This window comes from Lathamus discolor, chromosome 7 (assembly GCF_037157495.1).
Source record: "Lathamus discolor isolate bLatDis1 chromosome 7, bLatDis1.hap1, whole genome shotgun sequence".
NCBI classification, from domain to species: domain Eukaryota; kingdom Metazoa; phylum Chordata; class Aves; order Psittaciformes; family Psittacidae; genus Lathamus; species Lathamus discolor.
The window spans coordinates 16,970,197-16,989,511 of record NC_088890.1 but is presented as its reverse complement, the minus strand read 5'-3'; the positions used below and the strand labels follow the sequence as shown (position 1 = coordinate 16,989,511).

Here is a 19,315-nt window from a genome sequence, read left to right as displayed (position 1 = left end):
TAAGCCCAGTTGGCAACACAGAAAAAAACACCCAGCTTGCTCTCTCACCCTCGCCCCACCCCGTCTTTCCTCCCCCTGCTCCCAAAGGGATGGGGAGGAGAATAGAAGGAATGTAACTCCATGGGCTGAGATAAGAACAGTTCAGTAGCTAAGGTATAACACAAACCACTGCTGCTACCACCAATAATAATAATGGTAAGGGAAATAATAAGGGAAGAGAATACAACCGCTCACCACCCGCCAACCAATACCCAGCCCAACCAAGCAGTGATCTCGCCCTTCTGGGTAACTGTCCCCAGTTCTACATCCTGGGCATGATGTGGTATGGAATACCTCTTTGGCTTGGGTCAGGGGTCCTGTCTCTGCTTCCTCCCGGCTTCCCCTCCTCCCTGGCAGAGCATGAGACTCACAAAGTCCTTGGTCAGAGTAAACATTACTGAGCAGCAACTGAAACCATCGGTGTTATCAGCGCTGTTCCCAGGCTGAAAGTCAAAACCACAGCACTGCACCAGCTGCTAAGAAGGAGAAAAATGCTGCTGCTGTCATCCAGGACAGGGTTCAACTTCTGCTCACAGTGAAAAGCAAAGAGTTTAAAATGCTCTTTAAAATAGGCCAGTACTTTGGGAAAGGTCAAATTCTTGTTGGATTTTTGACAAGTATGTGTTTTTTACAGGAAAACACCCACTAAAGAAGGTAAAATATAGGAGGCAGTAAGTAGTCACTGTATCAGCAGTTCAGGCTCCCAGACTGCTGAGGGTAACTGCCCTTGGTGAAATGAGATTACATTTGACTTATGACATAGATGGAATAACAAGTTTCTCATTCATCTCTCACTTCATATTGAAACCGATCAGGAAAGAGCTACTGGAACAGAAGGAACATCATGACCAAACCTTAGAAGCAGTATTTGATCTCTGGATGATGACTTGGGGAACACTGTTTTGGAAATGAATACTCTGGTCACTGAAACAAGTTAGAGGAATTAAAGATACTGCTCCATGTTATCTGTACGGATAAACGGAAATATATTTATTTTTTTCCTCATATATTTATTTATTTAGGAAAAGAAGTTGCTTAAACAACATTTAGGGAAAAGAAGGACTTGGAAAAAAGTTATTCTTGATGTCCAGTTATTCTTGATGTCCAGTTGAAACCAGCTGTATGTAATGAAGTTGGACTTCCCATCACCGCGGTCACCCAGGCGAGGTTGGCACTGCAGTTAGCCCTCCTGGACACAAACATCCCAGGAACCCAGTGGTTTTGGCAAGATCCTCCCCTTCAAAGTTGAATTGTGGCAACACTCTGAAGTGACACCCGGCTGCCAAAGATCTTCAGAAAGCACTTGTGAGCAAACAGTTAGCAGTTTTCAAGTTTCCTAGCAATCGCACTTTAGCAACTCCAGAACAGCCATATGACTAATATGATAAGCAGCTCCTTTAGCAGTAAAACTAAGCATAAATATCAAGCTGAGCATCTTCCCTAGACATCTCACTTCAAGATCTTACCATTATTCTCAGCAAAGCTTTAGCAGGTGAGCTGGAGTATACATAGAAGGGACATAAAGTAAGAAGAAGACAATGCAAATGCTATGGGCTGAGCGTTGTCAATATTGCCATTACTAGAATGGAGCCAGGATAAAGAAATAGCTGGGTAGTCTTTTGCTCAGAAAAAACAGTTCTCGTTTATTGATGGTGCAAAGGTTGCTAGGCTACATAGATTGAATTAGAAAGCTCATAATTTCCCAATGTGTACATCACCTTCAGCAAAGGATATGCTGTGAATTTAGTGGAAGTTTTTCCAGATAATTCAAAAGTGATGGACCAGAGGGGTTTGATTATAGAAGAACATAGAGAAGACAGAATATTAGCCAGCTACTCAATAAAGAAACTTTTCAGCATATTTAGAAATCAATACTGGTTTTAATTAGGCAACTGTGCCAGTGCCCAGGGGAAAAGAATAGAGAATAAAATAGAAAATATCAATAGAACTATTATATTTACATAAAAAATGGTATGTAGAGCTAGAAATACAAAACAGGGGGGAAGCAGGATTGTGGCTTTGTACAATGAAAAGTTAAACAAGACGTCAGCTTGGAAAAGGAGCCAAAGGAGAAGGGCTCAGAAAGTCGCAGATTGTTTCAGAGAAGATGAAGGGGAAATAATTTGTTATGAATTCTCACAAGACAAGATTTCAGTGACACTAGTGAAATCACCGTTCAGCACATCTGAAACAAAGCAGCACGTCAATAAACAGTGCCACTCTTTGCCATTGGATATTGTAGAGGCCAAATCCAGGAAGGTGTCCAAAGGGTGATTATACTGAAAACTGAGTCCCGAGCTCTAGATGCAGATAGTTCCATCCCAGTAAATCCCAGTGTGTGGCTGTGGGTGGCAGAACTGGAGGCAGAACCCTGGGGTGCTGGGTGCTTCCTGCCTCCTGTCCCTCTTCTGCTGAGATCCCTGGTGCTAGTAAGGCAGTCCTGGGTGACACAGTGTGTTTTTACCTTCTCCAGAAAGAGCGATCTTGGCTGTCATGTCAAGAATTACATGAATATAGTCCCTGTTTGACGGGGCAAGGTGGAGGAGCCGTGCTTACAATCCAGCTGCCATTGGGACACTTCTCTGCAGACCTCCTCCACCTTCCCTGTGCCTGGAGCAGGGGCACGGGATAAAGCAAGAGGGGAGGGTGGCACAGATCCATCCCGGGAAAGGCTGCTGCCATGTATCAGCAAACAGCTCTGGCATCTCTAAACGTGCCTGTGCTGGGGACCGGGGCAGCTGCTCGTCCCATTTGAGAGCGTTAATGAGGGAAATGCCAGGAGGCAGCTGCGCCTTTGGGGCAGGCGGCATGCGGGACAGCAGGGTGCTTCATCCCCTTCGCTGCACCCCTGGGGAAGAGAACGGGGAAACCCCAACAATTCCTCATCAGCACATGAGGGAACTCGTCCGTATCACAAGGAATTGCGCATCTCAGGAGAGGCAGGCGGTTCACACCCGCACCACGTCACCACCGTGCCTCGTCCTTGCCACCCCCGGCAGAAGCAGAACCACCTCCAGGCACCTCCCAGCCCAGGAGAAGCTGAACTTTGCCGTCTTGATCCAGAATGGAGGCAGAGGGGACCGGGGACAGCCCCGCTTCCCCTGTGCGGGGCCGCTGGGGCGGCGGGCAAGGGCGGAGACTGGAGCACTACCGGGGCTCCCCATCCGCACACCTTCCCCATGCCGGCACCAGCAGATCCCGGCTTCCCAGGGCACTACCAGGGAGGAGCCCCTGCCCCAGCCTCCCTCCCAGCGCAGCTTCAAGCCCTTTCCCCGGGTCCGCCCGTGCTGCTGGAGGCGGCTCGGCCGCGCTGCAGCAGCGACCCCAGCGCCTTGCGGCTGGGCACGGCTGCCTCCGCCGGGGAACGGGCGGCCGGGCGCAGAGAGCAGCGAGCTCCCTCCGCCGAGTGATCTCCGGGCGGCCTCCGCCCGCTCCTGAGCCTTGGCTCCGGCCGGGAGGCACTAAACGAAGCAGGTAATTGCGTGGCAGTGGTTGATGGGGAGTCAAGGGCGAGCGGAGAGCTGGGAGGGGGTGAGCTCAGGGACTGTGTTTCCGAGGGAAGTGGTTTTTTAGGGTTTGCCCATGTGGGCGGTCGGGAGCTTTTCTGAATCACATTGGCTGAGCCCGAGCAGGAATCGCTGTGATTTTACCCCTTTGAAAAGGTTCTGCTGCAGTCTGCATGGGGATTAAAGATGGGGAAGGACAGGGAGTTTATTCCCTTGCTTTTGGTCCACCAGGACAAATATTCAAGGGGAAATCACAGTTCAGAATTTTTTGATGGTATGAGTGGAGAGAGAAGAAGGAGCAAGCGGCTGCCAGCAGTGAATAACTACTAGGAAATAGGAAATAGTACCAAGGAGAAATGCTGCTGCTGGGGTATGCTTTCAGCCCTGGGGAATCCAAAACCAAGCAGCTCAGAATTTGCTTTGGTATCCAGAGTTCATGTGCTCTCAGACTGAGAGCAGCAGCAGCAGCAGATGATCACAGAATGGTTTGGGTTCAAAGGAACCTTAAAGCTCATCCAGTTCCAACCCCCTGCCAGGGCAGGGACACCTCCCACTAGACCAGGTTGCTCCAAACCCCATCCAGCCCAGCCTTGAACGCTGCCAGGGATGGGGCAGCCACAGCTTCTCTGGGCGGTGAAGAATTTCTTGATCTGACCTAAATCTCCTCTCTGTCAGGCCGGGAATCCCAAGCTCAGGTTTCTCACAGAGAAGGGAAGCCAGCTCTTTCCATGGTGTCCTGCATTCAGCAGCAGCAGTCATTTTTCTCCTTCTTAGCAGCTGGTGCAGTGCTGTGGTTTTGACTTTCAGCCTGGGATCAGCGCTGATAACACCGATGGTTTCAGTTGCTGCTCAGTAATGTTTACTGTGACCAAGGACTTTGTGAGTTTCATGCTCTGCCAGGGATGAGGGGAGACTGGGAGGAAGCAGAGACAGGACACCTGACCCAAACTGACCAAAGAGGTATTCCATACCACAGCACGTCATGCCCAGGGAGGTAACTGGGAGTTATCCGGAAGGGCAGGGGCTCTCTTTGGGGAGGTCAAACTCATTCAGTGGTGGTATCGTATTCTCTTCCCTTGTTATTTTCTCTTACATTATTATCACTGGTGGCAGCAGCAGTGATTTGTGTTATACCTTAGTTACTGGGCTGTTCTTATCTCAACCCATGGGAGTTACATTCTCTCGATTCTCCTCCCCATCCCTCCGGGAGCAGGGAGGGGGGAGGTAAGGAAAGAAAGAGGGGGAAAGGGGGGAGTGAGTGACCGAGCTGTGTGGATCGGTTTAAACCACGACACATGGATAGATGTCCCAGGCTTCCACTCAGAATGCCGAGGGGTAGCAACAGTGTCGTGTACTTCAGCAAATCCACACTCAAACTGTCACCTGCAAAGGGAAGTGAAGCCTATCTACATATTCGTTGCAACTGTGATACTGATCTTTATAGCCAGGCTTCTGATAGGCCTGGGGAGAACCTATGCGTTGTAAACTGCTCAGGCTGAACCATCTGAGCTTAAAGTGTCTGAATTCAGAGATGTGTTAGCAAAAATCCTGTCCAATCTCTGCTTTTTGGTTTACATTTTTACTAGGTTGGAGATACACTCACAGAACTATTCCAAGACAGTGAGGCAATGGAAAATGTCCTCAGGTTTGTACACAAATCTCCCTAAATTAGAAATAGTTTTCCATTTCAAGCATCCAGCACCGGGCAGCCCATTTCCTTCACTGGGCAGCTTTCTAGGGCGGGGTCTTCTGGGCAGAAAGACAAAATATGGAGTAAAACAGAGCCACATCTGAGCAGGCGCTGAACCCACACTATAAATGAGCATTTGCATCACCCAACATGCATCCCGGAGAGCGGGGAAGGGGCAGGAGTCCCAGCAATCCCTACAGCCCTCTTCCCTGGGAAGCCCCGTGCAAGGCAGGCTTCTCCCTGCCCTCCTCTGGGTCCCCAGCAAAAGTCCCCAGCAAGGAGCTGCAGAGGCAGCTGCGATGGTTTTCCAATGGGAACAGTTGGGCAGTGCTATTGAAGCCGTTCAGTGCAGAGCACACCGATGGCACCAGTGCTGTTCTGCAGCGAGCGTGGCTTCAAGCCATTGACCCCACAGGCAGCTTTGTCCATGACTTGTACAAACAAGCAGCACAGTCACACCTTGTGGCTGGAAGCAAGATGTCACGATGCAAGATGCTCCATTCCTGGTGGTGTTTAAGGCCAGGTTGGATGGAGCCTTGGGTGACATGGTCTAGTGTGAGGCACCCCTGCCCATGGCAGGAGGTTGGAACTGGATGATCTTAAGGTTCTTTCCAACCCAAACCATTCTATGATTCTATGAGGAGAGCCATCCCTCGCTGCACATGTGAGGTGCATTCCTGCCTAGGGTCTGCAGACCGTTGGATGGACTGTTCTGGCCATGGTGAAGGATCACTTGCTCAAGGGCAGCTCTGAAATGCCAGCTACTTGCTTTACTGAGACATTTCTTCTACAGTGGCCCCTGAGACCAGAGGGAAGGTCATCAGTGGTGAGATGAGTGGCTGGTTGAATAAGGACAGAGCGGTGGAGGTTGTTCGTCTTGGCTTTCAGTGCTGCCTCCCATGACATCCCCCTGGACTAATCGATGAAGAGGACTGAAAGAGGCTGAGCAATGCAAGCATGGAAGACTTGTGTGTCATGGATTACTTCTGGAATACTCCCAGGCACCTTGAATCACCACTGGAAAAAATTCATTTGCATCAAGGCAGGATGGGCCAGGATGTGCAGCACAAGAAGCTTGTGGATTCTGATACAGCAAAGACGTACGCAAGGAGCATAAAGAGAAATGTCATTGGTATTCTTTGCTGGTATGGAAACCCAGCTTACCAGCCTCTACTGAGCAGCATTGACCTGAATATACATTATCTGAATTCCCACAAGAAGCCAGGCAATTAGAAAATAACATTTGAATTCAAATCTGAGCTTCTGAAAGCCGGAGAGTCCTCAGTGTGCAGGAAACTGTACCTGTGGTCAAACCCATCTCTCATCCTGAGGCCACACGCACCCTGGGGCAAGGATTTGGCATATTATCCATGGGAGAGTGTTAACGGGCACAGGAGCTTTTAAAACATCTCCAGGGCGCCTTGGTTTCAGGTTCTGAGGCAGCAGATGTGTCTGATCGGCCTTCCCAAGGCTCCTCTCCTCCCACCACTGCTGTTGGAAAGCAGCCCCTCGTTCCCAATTGCTTTCTCCCATGTTTTACTTACCTAAAGCACCAAATGAAATTGAGCATGTTTAAACAGGCAGAGGTTTGTCACACAAAATGTGAAAGTCTGCAAAAACTTCACAGTGGGGAGTTTTGGATAATTGAAATTGGGAAAAGGATCTGAAATGCTTTATAAAAGAAGTATTGAAAGGGATAGCTTGGCAGAAGGGAGACAGTTTATGGTTACTAGTAACAACCGATCTATTAGAGTGTAGAGAGTATTTCAGTCTCTCAGAGCAAGCCCTGCTGAAGGGCACAGAGATGGGCAAGCCTGGGCTGGTGACAGCACCAAGGTAAGACCTGAGGCACCAAGCAAGAGGCCAGCACACAGACTGCGGAGGCTCCTCAGTGCCTGAATGGAGGAGCTGTGCCCTTCATCCCAGCAAGTGAGTTCAAGATGTTACTAGTTCCACATTCTGTGTCCAAGAATGATTTTCATAGCCTGCAGCTCTTCAGCCTAGCAGGACCGGGATGGGAGGGAATACAAACTACAGCACACAGCTCAGCACCAAGCCTGGCGGTCACAGCAGGATGGGTGGGGGGCTCTTCCTTTCCAGCTGCCTGCACGTCCTGACCCAGATGTGGAATTCGTGCAGTTCAACCCGGGCCGGTGCGGCTGCCACAAGCGGATGCAGTGTCCTGCAGCAGCAATGCTGGCTTCCAGGACTCTGACCTTGCGGGTTTGTTGCATCCTGCTGACGGCCCCAGACAGCCATCTGCTGGGCAACTGCTTCATAACCAGCCCAGACCAGCCAGGATGGTGATGCTCTTTTTCCCTGCTTCCTGGAAGATGAGGAGGAGCTCAACAGGATGCGTTTGGCAGGGCAGCTGCAATGGGCAGCTTACGCATCAGTGTCTGGAATTTTAAGACAAATGCACATCCCTCCCAGTAAACGTCAGCATTTCTGGAGCACGTGGGTAAGACATAAGGGGAGGGGGAAAATCCATCCTTAGACCACTTCTTAAAGCTGAAAGCTGCTTCTAGTCATCATAGACTCAGCACAGGAGTCAGAAAGGTGTCCAGAACAGCTAGGGAACCAGAGTACAGGAGAGCGTCTGGGGGTGAGGCAGCACAGAGGCATAAATGCTGGTTTATGGAGGACCTGGTCCTCTTGAAACTGGTTTGGATTTAGCCACAGTAAACCTAGAATTGTGTTTAAAACCATTTGAGAGGTTAGTGTCCTTTATGCACCAGTTCTCTGAACCAGTATTAATTCAGCAAGAATGGGAAAGCAGCTCCAAGTGACTAGGATTCTCCCACAATAGGAGCTACCCCACTCTGTAAAACACAAGACAGACTCCGGGGAAGGCAAGTTCCCATCTGGTCCTTCCAAAGAACTGGGAAGGAAAGTGGGATTCAAGGTTTCTGCAGCAGCACTGGGTGGGAGGAAAGCTCTCAAGGCTGACCCTGCCTGTGGAAAGCCAAAGGTGCAGACTGTCCTTATGGTACAGGCCTACAGACTGCACCAGACCAAGGACAAACTCTCGGCATCCTTTCCTGTGGCCCATCAAGACAGATGCTTTCATGTACAGCCCCCCTGTATCTGTGGTCCAGACTTCTCCCTGGAAAAACATAAACCACTTCCCACAGGCAAGATGTGACTTTTTAACACTAAAATAACATCTGCAACACAGCTCCTAACAGGACTTGCATGACAAACATGTGAAGAGCAGAACATTCATTTCCACAGCTCATGTCAGAAATCCAACAACTCGGAGGCAAGCGGTTAACAGCTACAGGCAGCACAACACAACATACTTCGCAATCACATCTTGGAGTTAAGAACTGGAAAACACTTGCAAAACTAACCATGCAAGAAGTGAATGAACAGCAGCACACGTTCCAGCCAAGCAATAGTTAGCTTTATTAAGTTTCATAACACTGCATGAAAACCAAGAGAAATTAGAATTCCTTTTTGCTTCTCAACATTAGTCATTTCTCAGTGAAAATGTGATTATGTTTAATGATATTAAGAGAAACAAGGAACAGGAGCAAGAATAAAGTTAGACAAGAGGCAGAGCCAGGGTCCCCTTCCTGTACTCCCCCTGGTGTCAGAGCAATGGAGCTCTCAGAAGTGCTGTTAAATTTTCTCAGGTCAGTGTCAGGGATTGAATCCCAGGACGCAGCATCCAATGAATCAAATATACCACGGGTTGCTATGAACCGTGCTGCACTTTTGAAGTCACATTTGGATATCTTCAGTGGGACAGAAGGGGATTTATGAGAAAAGTTCAGGTTAATCAAATACGTTTCCCCTCTGGCTGCCTCAGTAAAGCTTAGTACAAATGTTAAGCATAATTCATTTTCCTTACTAGTTCCACAGAAAAGATCAGCGTGCAAGATCTGATGCAGCATCTGCAACTCCTCCTACCCCCTGAAACATAGTTCTGGCCTCGCTTCATTACATGCATATAAGATGAAAACATAGGAATAGCCACAACTAAAACTACAGGGGACAAGAATGCTCTGACACTGCTTACAGACACCAGTGCGTGCAGCTGCTAACATACACCCTGAGTGAAGTACACACTGCCAAACAACTGTTTTGAGGAAGCTTTTCAGCATTAACAGCTACATGTTTCTTCAGTAAATAAAGAATTTCATTATAAAAAGTGTCCCCTTCCTCCATGAGGAAGGACTTAAGGTAGCGTGTGTAACTGTGTAATAGTGATAGCTGTCTGTTAGCAGCAGTACTGCTGTGGTACATTGGCTCAGAAGACAGGTGAATCACCTCTAACTCCTCATTAACTCTGAAACAGAGCTATGGCTTACGTTTCTGAACAGCACATAGCACCACCTAAAGGATGTGAGGAAGGCAAAAAGGTATTAGGCGAGTCATCATTCCTGAAACTTCAAGTGATCATTCATTTATTCCTTTGAGGCAGACTTGCCCTCTCCTCTTTCATTTCCAGACTTCCTAGTCTTCATAGACCTGGTGCAACCCAGTTAAGAAACTTCATAGCAACTTCAAACCCAAGGAAACATGCCTGGAAAAGACAGAACACAGAGAACACGCAAGTATTCTAAAAACCTGATCCAAACTGTTTTTCAAATGCAGCACTATGCACACCTGATGGGGCTCATGGGGGAGGAGGAAGAGAAGAAAAAAAAAAGGTCTTGGACCAGAGGCAAGATTTCTACTATATCTCTCCACAAAAAGGCACAACTCTGTTCAGTTCATTATTTACTGAAGGGGAAGCTGGTCTAAATTTAACCATGGATTTCTGTCTTCTACTGGATATCGGGTCAGTAGAGAAAGACTATCAGAGAAAGTCAACAAAAGGCTTTCACACAAAGCTTTGAAGAAAGGTTTATTTGGTGTTCCTCCTAGACTAAGGCACATTTTTAGAACCGATACCAACAGCTAAAAGCACCTGCAGAGACAAGAATCTCACTGAAATGGTCCAACACTGATCATCCAGTTCTCTCCTCTGCAGACTGCAAACATTCCCTGTGAGCAGCCATCCCCAAACCCCAACTGGGATCACAATTTACTCACCGCATTAGCAGGAAATGCCCTTATCATTACAGCTGTGAAGCCCTTATACAGAGATGCAACTCCTTCCTCTCTGATAAGTTCTCTCAGCACATCTCTAAAGCCATTTGGGTATTTTCCCGGAGGAGCTGAAAGGGATGCAAAACACATTAGTAACTGCATGGTAGTCACAAACGTAAATTTAACAGCCCAGGATTTTCAACAGGTTCATACTGCTACGCCATCTAGGTGACACCAGAATCCAAGCACTGCTTAAGCTATGTTGTGACAACATCTGCTCAGCAAAACTCTGTCAAAAGCAAGCAAACAAAAAAAAAAAAAAAGACATCTTACTAAAGGCTCAGTAAACAGAAGGTAAGTGTTCACCATCACCACAAAGAATCTACATCATCAAGTCCAGCAAACCACCTAAAAAGCTAGGAACATACTTGGGTTCTTCACATACGTGTCTTAAGCTCAAGACATGCTCCTTCCCAGATGCGTTCTCAGATGGCATCTTCCATTGCTGCCCATCCCATTCCCAAAGCACCACACTGAGTGTGGTTGCGACAAGCTGACATAAAACTCACCAGTCTGGAAACGGGATTTCAGCACGTCTGGTGGGATGGCAACTGCCCAGTTGAAGATCCCAGCCAGGCCCCCAGCAAAGAGGATCCTTGCTGCACTGAGGTCATTCACACTGTGGTGGGATTGGGGTGGGAGGAAAGGAAAAAAGAAAACAAGAGCAGAGAAAGTTAAAAAAGAAGCAAATTCTCATCTGTTTTCACTAAGGTGACAAAGAGGCAGCCCAGCTGAGAGCCAGAAGGCAGCACAATGCTGCAGACACACACAGAGCACTGAGTCTGAGCAAGATTTCCAAGCATTAGAGCTCTGTGGGTAAGTGTACTGACTCCACCCTACAGGTTCATTCAGCAGCACACAACAGCTGCTCTGTGAAAAAAACTAAACAAAAGACCCAACAACCAAAATCCCCAGCTCTGTGCACACATAAAGGTGAAAAAGAAGATACCTGAGGTATTGCTTACCTGGCTAATAAAATCCAAGGCTCAAATCCGAGAGAACCTGAGAATACACTTTTGGTTGTCAGTTAACCTCAGCCCAAACCAGCTCAACTCACAAGATGAGCAACCATTTTATTTAATTTGTTTTGAAGACACTGCTCTAAATCTCTTTGTATCTGGGGAGATTAGCCAGCAGTGCCTGGGAAGTCCAGAAAATGATGACTGCAAGATCTCACTAACCTCTTTCCCTCAGGGGTCAGAATGTTCTTCAGCCACTCATACGTCATGAAGTACATTCCGCTGGCTGGGACATCTGGTGGGTAAACAGCAAAGACTGAGTAGTGCGAAAGGAAGCCTAGAGGCAGAGCAGCCCCAAGCCAGCTCAGTACCACCACTGAGCATATCCCGATTCCTTTCTGAACCTCCTCTGCAAACCAAGTCTTCTGTTGCTCTGGACAGAGGAACCTGAACTTTCCAGTGAAGAGCAGGTGCTAAAGGCAAGAACTGGGCACCCTTTCACAAGCACTTCTACAAGCAGCCTTTCAAGTCAGACTGTAACCTGCCTGCTGGCTGTTAAGCTAATGATATGACAGCTCTAAGATTTCTTAATTACTGTACAGCAGACCAGAGCAGTTCAGGAGCTTTAGGAGCTTCGCACATTATTTGTTTTAATAATTCTATTTTGGGGGGGTTTTTTTTAAGGTACTCCCACAGCCCACTCTTAGCTCATGCCTGAACTGGAGAACCACCCTGAGTTACGTTGCCAGTTACGTTGGTACCTGCTACACTTCCATGAGAAGCAGAGGATAGAACAAATTCCTAAACTGGGATATCAAAGCACAGAAATTGGGAAATGTTGCCCCAGTACAGGGAACAATCTAATGCCTTTCAAAGAATAAAGTACCGAAACATATGAAGGATTCAATGTCGGGCACAATTACTTCTGTTGTTGTTGTGAGAGGGGTCGTGACATCCCAGTCCAAAATAACCCACACTGGGTAGAAAGCAGAACTGCTACAATCACCTCTTTAAAAGCAGCATGATACAGCAACAGATTCACAGGCCTTCTCCAAGTAAGGAAAAAAAAAAAGGAATACACAAAGCCCACTTTTGTCTTTGCTCTTTGTTCTCTCTGCTCCTCTCCTGAAGTCTGTCATTTCTTTTGGCTTCTCGCGTCTTGATTACTTTCTATATCCCTCTGATCCTTGTCATCTAATCTCTTCCTCACTCACTGAGAATCTCATGTTTATTTCTCAGTCCCTTTGAGGCACTGGAGTAGCTCTGCAGACTACAAAAAAAGAAAGGAGGGTGACACAGCATCTTCAATTGTCTAAAGAGACGGTGAGATCCACGATAACATGTCAGGCTTCCTCTCTTAAAGCACCCCACACAGAATAAGCATCATGATATCCCTATCAGTTACCTCTCATGAGGGTGAGCACGGTCCCCTTGTATACGCCACGAATCCCAGCCTCACGGTACAGCTGTTTTGCACAGTCCAAAGAGCCACTGTATTTAGTTTCACCTGTAGCTGCCTGGATCTGAAGGATTAAAGTGATAGTTTCTGACTAGTGAAGGTTTCTGGCTGGTGAACAATCATTCAGCTAATAGTTAGAAAGCCATGTGTGTGTTTCCAGACAGGAAGGAGCACATACTCATCCCACAGGCACTCCTGCATATGAAACCTGTGGTCACTTCCTCAAAGAGCTCTCTCACATTCAAGCTGAGGATTTGTTTACTGTTGCATGCAGAGACTAGATTCTCCTTTATTTTTCCATAGCATAAGCCTGAAACAACTGAAGTCAGTTAGGTAATTCTAGATTTGCACTGACAAAAAGTCACCTTCAATTCATATGTGTAGAAAAGCTTCCAATATATCATCATGTCACTATTTCATGTGCTTTGGAATGCATTCCTTAGTTCTGTATTGGGAACCTGTCAAGGTAACATTTCCATACTGAAAAAAACCCCAGACTTTTCCAGACTTTGAAGGAGACTGAGGCATCTGCCAGTGCCAATACTAGACAGTATAAGGCTTGTGCTCTGTAAAATTGCTAGAGCAATGAATGCTGTGTGTACTTATACTGTCATGGTGAGTTTGTATAATGCTTCATCATGACACAGTTGCATTAAATGACAGTTGTCTCCTGTCAAAAAACAGAACAAAGTAAATACACTAACCAAAGAAGTTCCTGGTATGGAAAGACAAGACCCCTAAAATTAAATTTTGATCACCAGCATCCCATGCCTTACCTGTAAAAGGCACTTGATTCTCTCTCCTGGAGCCATGATTACTGTTGTGAACACACCTGACAACATGCCAGCAGCAAACAGCTGAGGATATCTGTCCGACAAAACAGAAGAGACATTGACACACACAGGACATAACAAATGAAGGGCAGAAAGACACCTGTTATCACCAGACTATGCTGTTCCAATACAGTAGTAGTGGAACTAATAATGCATTCACTGCTTTTGATCAGTGCAGAAGTGCCTCATCAATGCATAATTAGAGCTAAACATTTAAGATCTCTAGGATTCAACATGCTGGTTCCCACAGCAACCATAACAGCTCTTCATATCCGCTGTATTAGTATTCCTTATACTTGCATATTTTTACTACAGCATTCCCCATTCATTTTTATTCCCAGCAGTCTCTTCCTCCTCCAGTCTCCCACACTTTTCAGTGACCCCAGCTTCCACGCATATTCCTACTTGTGCAACCAGGAGCCTCCTTTCTGTAACCTCTCAGCCCCTCACTCCAGCCTCTGCCAGAATGATGCTGTCATCCCAGTCATTCCACATCTGCTTTCACATGGCAAAGTCTCTGTGACAGAAATTCTGTACAGAAGCCTCAAACTTTTCTTCAAGTCCAGCCTCCTGCTACCTCCTCTAGTAAAATGACCTAACATCTCAATTTAACTAAATTCCACACCTCCTGCTTCTCTTCACTTGCCCAAGAGATGGCATTCTATTCAGGTTTTCTAATTCTTCCACCTTTCTTTACTCTTAAATTCCCATTAAATCTTCCTGACCATTCAGACCTCCCTCACCACTCCACATGCACCTCCTGCTCAAACTAAGCTTTGAGTTTTCTAGCTGACCTTGGGATTAGTCAGGCCTAGAAAAGATGGAGCAAAAACCTGACAAGCCTGTTCTATCTCCTTCCTTCCAAATCTTCCCTGCATTGGGAACCACTGCCACCCTGTCTATCTCTAGACCTATAACCATGGTGCTAAGAGTCTGAGCTTTCTTTTTAAGCCTCATGTTCCAAGCACACTGTGTCTTACACTGTGTCAAGTCTGCACCCACAGCACAGCTGGGCAAAACAGCAGTTCCACCATCTATTTGTTCTTTCTCTCCCACTGTTCTGCTTGAGAGGAGTTCCACATAAAGACTCAAAAACCTACACTGTTCTTTTCCAGCTTGCTTCTTAAAGCTTCCCTTTGGTATGATGCATATAAAACACAAGGAACTGAGGCGACTAGGCTGCTGAAAATAAGCCCACAGCCCATTTGTTTCCTTGTACTGTCCACTCAGTACTGTCCCCCTGGTCTTACCCTTCAGCCTTGCCCGCATGAGGACACTAAAACAGGGGGTGAGCAGTGCCCCAGCATCTCAGTACTGCTCCCTCTGAGCTACCTGAGCAGAGGAAGCTCACTCTGTCTCAGCAGGGGTTAGTGCTGCAAAGCCACATGCACTCACACCACCTGGGCAGTTCCCATGTAGGGAAGGCTTCAACAGAAACCACATCTCCACACCTCACCATGCATGGCTCAACGTGGTGGACTCCTGATTTCTGACTGAGCTCCTACATATTGCACAAATATTAGAATATAATGTTGCTAAGCTACAGCTCTGTTCCTGTAGAGCTAGAAATCACAACTAGTTAACAGAGCGCTTTACAGGTGGGGGACTTTTCTCATGCCTGAGTTAGCGTATAGAAAACCACACAATGTTTTCTTAGCTTCCTACCTCTTTTCCAGAAGCTTAAACATGCCTGAGAGAAGGGCTGCTCATAAACACCTCCTTTCAGAAACTAGTGATAAAACATTTCTGTGGCTATTACTATACCCTGATGTAAAGACACAGCAAGAGTCACAGCTAACGGGGAAACAGAACCAGTACTGTGAATGCTATCAAGACCGCTTGGCCATGAATTTATTTCTCCCATAGCTTCTGTTAGTAGCAAGACTGTTGGCAAGCAATCATTATAAAGCTCATACTGTACCCATCTAAACTGGAATTGTTTCTTAATGGCTCTTTCTTATGTAGAAAGGGAATTGCACAGCACCTGCCCACATGCTGTCTGCTTTTAGCCTATGCTATCAGTCCCACGCTTCCAGAAGCATTTAAACACGAGTGTTTTAATTTTTAGAACTATATTTATAACCTAGGAAAGGAGACAAATTTACATCACACTCAACATGCAACAACGCAGCAGCCTGCAAGAGCCCTGGAATGCCTTTCCCAACTGTCTGATTAACTCAGAAACTCACGTCAAAACGTCATCAGGTTTTCTCTGCTGGAGCCTTTTTCCCAAGCTAAATCCAAAGAAGCACACAGCAAACATGGGTGTCACTCCGATAATAGGAGCTGCCATTCCTCTGTATAAGCCTCGGACTCCCTGCAAGAAACAGTATCACAAGAATTAATTGGTTTTGCATAGACTTTGCACACATCAACTTACTGAGAAAAGAACAGCTATAATACAGTGCCAGTCATACAAGCAGATTAATCACAGGAATAATGGGGTCTGTTGTTCATTTGTAATGATACATTGTAATGAGCTGAGCCTCAGTGGTTGTTACAAAGGAAAGTTGTCCTTCCTGGGAAACACAGGCACCACTTATACCCTTCTGTCCCAGTACTGGTCATCCTGTACTTATATCTCAAGTATGAAGAAATTCAGTTAAAAGCCAACAGAGTAATAGTCCTAAGGATTATGTTGAAAGTCTTATTAATAAGCGTGCTTTCTTAATAAGTCATCAAATGCAGTAGTGCAAAATCCTGACGCTGAGCCTGAGAACGCTGGATTCACTCTTTAAATAAAGGAAGAGCCAGAGAGACCAACCTGAACAACTTCACTCCCCACACAAACTTAATTTGAAACAAGTTCAAGAGCAAATTGTGTTTCTTCTCCCTTCCCCAAGTCAAAACCTTTTCAGCATACAAATTTACACTCCTGATGTTTCCCTCCAGCAGGCTAACACATGGAAAAATTCTCATGCAGACCCCAGCAGCAGCAGTTATTTCATCTATCTTGCCTTTGAACTGGACTTTTTCCTAACAGAAAGGAGCTATCTTTCTAGCTAAAGGATAGATGTACAAATTAAATATTTGCTGGTCCGTCCACCCCTTTCTTGCCTCTCCCAAAATAAATTACTGTATCTGAGTATGTGTCTGTACTCTTATAGGCACAACTGACTGTAATGAAACTGGATCTGGCTGAGAAAGATCAGACACTTCTGCTCAACCTTCCCATGAGCAGTTCCCTGTTTCCATTTCCCCCAGAGGGGAACAAAAGGCCTTGGCAGGGAGGTTTAATAGTTTTTCTCATAGAAACTGATGAGTATATTGAGTAGGAGTTGAGAGGCAGCATTCCTTCGAACTTCACATCACAAGGCTATTATTATGGTTCAGCTCTAACATCCGTGCTTCAGCAAGGGTGTTAAAAAACGCAGGAGATTCAGGGCTAGAAAAGCATTTCAGTGCTTTGTAGAAGAGACTAGGGAAGCAAGATTTATTTTGGTTGCATAACAACCTGTTAATACCATCATGAAAGAAGATTTTGGATATGAAGCAGATCTTAGTTACTCAACAAGATCCAATGGTTAGAAATCAGACTTCAGACTAGTAAACCAATTGTGGGGCTTTACAGCCATTGTTTCCAAGTAGTAAATAGCTGCTGGGAAAACTTGTGAAGCAGAAAAATAGATTCTATGTCACAAGACTTTAAACCAAGGCTGCCTGTCTTTCTAAAACCAAAACAGACTAGGGTTCAATCACATGACAGGGCTGATTCAGGAGTGAAAACCACTGTCCACTTTCTGAAAACTGAACAAAACTGCTATAACTGTCCCTCCTTCATAAAAAAAAAAAATAGAAAAAGAAATAAAACCACCTATTAATGCTCCTCTGCCTTCTTGTAGATGGCATAACACATTATAGAAGAAAGTAAAAATACTACTTGTATCAAAGTTGACATCCTGCCTATATCAGCATTTCCAAAGAAAACTCCAAATACCAAAGGCAGCAAAATTCCACTGACTACAACAACAAAGCTGGCAAACAACTGCCAACATTCACTCAGGCCTGTAACTTCAGACATTAATAGCATGCTATTTTGTGTCTAACAAAATAGAGACATACACCTGGAAGTAATGTAGATGCCAAGTATTCCACAAGTTTCGTAATCCACCTATAAACTTGGATTAAAACCACTCCAACTGGTAACCCTAGAATGGTGTTGTCTCCAGGACGGCAACATTCCCACATGATTCCATTCCTGCCACACAGAGAACCAACTGATGTTTTTGGCAGGCGCTGCAGATGATGTGCTAACACTGTACCTCTCCAACCAGAGTCTTTCTGAAGCAGTCAAAGGTCCCAGAATAGAGCGAAGGCTGACCAGGAGGTGGCTTCGGCTGGGTTTGCAGTCTGACCTTGTGAGATGAGATATGAAAACAATATTTTGTTAAATAATAGTATCTAAATTTTAATTCTGAGAATACCTCTATATGAAATATATCCCTGGAAGTGCTCAAGGCCAGGTTGGATGGGGCTTGGAGCAACCTGATCTAGTGGAAGGTGTCCCTGCGTGAGGCAGGGGGCTGGAACTGGATGAGCTTTAAGGTCTCTTCCAGCCAAAACCATTCTATGATATGATGATATGACTGTTACAGAATAAGCTTTGTGACCGGACTTTATAATGCTGTTAGAGATTGACACCACTTTCACCCTTTGCAGAAGAGATGAGATTAAGTTTCAATGTATTTCATTATTAACATATTCAATGAATTAATTACTGGGATGACATCAGGATAACAACCCCACCTCAATACCTGAAAGCTAATGTCGTGTCACTGCTCCACTTCCTCACACATTTGGTGGGGGTGTGTGTGAGTGCACCCTCCTACACCCCATTTGTCTCCATGTGCCTGCCCTGTGCCTCCATCCTGTGTGTCCCATGGGTCGCTTCCGACTCCTGTCTGTCTCAAAGGGCCGAGTCCCCGCCGCAGCCCGGTGCTGACGGGATCAGCTTAACCTCCCGACTCCTTCCAACGCCAAAAACACCGACGCCCTTATTTTAACGTTTAGTAGAAACCAGCCGCCAACGGGACCCGGCGGCCTCCGCACCACAGAGGGCGCCCCTCCATAGGGCCGGCCCCTCGAGGTACACCGGGACCCTACGGCCGTCCAGCCTCCCTCCGCGCGGGGCACACCGGGATGTGTGGTCCTCCCACCACAGCCCGCAGGCAGCCGGGCTTTTCCCCGCGCAGCGCCCGCAGAGAGCCGTAGTCCTCGCCGGCTACCACAGACTGAACCGCACCGCCCGGCACCAGGCCCCGTCAGCGCCCACTGCCTCACCTTGATGGTGTCCAGCGGATGCCCCACGAACACCAAGCAGACCCCCCCGAAGCCGCCAGCGAAGAAGTTCTTCACGGGGCTGATGGGCTGCGGCTGCTCCGCCATGGCGGCGGTGGCGGCGGGTGAAGACCGGGGCCAGGGCGCTGCGTCTCCGCCGACCCACTGCCGCCCCGTCCGCCTCGCGACCTTTACCCCAGTGCCGGGCCGCGCGGCACGCCGGGATGCTGGGGGCGGTGAGCGCGGGGCAGGTCGGGAGCGCGGTAGCAGCTGCGGGACCTCCCTCCATCGAGCGCTGCTACCGGCTGAGGCCCGGCCGGGCCCACAGCGGCTCCATGACAGCACCCAGGAGCTGCCCGGGGCGGCCGCACGCAGCCAACCCGACCCCCGCCACCTCACCCTCCCTCCGCGGCCGCTTTGTGCTCCGGGCTGGGGCCCCGCCTGGCGGAAGT

At 47.2% G+C, this 19,315-nt stretch overlaps 1 protein-coding gene and 1 long non-coding RNA gene across 8 annotated transcripts in view; one reads left to right on the top strand and one right to left on the bottom strand.

The window, feature by feature from the left end:
* The window catches only part of LOC136018514 (uncharacterized), a 19,870-nt gene extending 10,479 nt beyond the window's left edge, over nt 1-9,391 (top strand). For 3 of the 7 annotated variants that reach the window (XR_010614460.1, XR_010614459.1, XR_010614458.1), the window contains one exon: nt 855-1,018. This is a non-coding gene — a long non-coding RNA (uncharacterized LOC136018514). The other 4 variants (XR_010614461.1, XR_010614463.1, XR_010614464.1 and 1 more) reach the window with 4 other exon arrangements.
* On the bottom strand, nt 8,620-19,315 carry LOC136018513 (mitochondrial carnitine/acylcarnitine carrier protein). Its single transcript, XM_065687768.1, has 9 exons — nt 18,867-19,315; nt 17,849-17,941; nt 15,776-15,903; nt 13,530-13,620; nt 12,700-12,817; nt 11,517-11,589; nt 10,845-10,954; nt 10,279-10,403; nt 8,620-9,766 (listed from the first exon to the last, which is right to left on the bottom strand). The coding sequence occupies exons 1-9, from the start codon at nt 18,969-18,971 to the stop codon at nt 9,704-9,706; spliced, it is 906 nt and encodes a 301-aa protein (XP_065543840.1). The 5' UTR covers nt 18,972-19,315; the 3' UTR covers nt 8,620-9,703.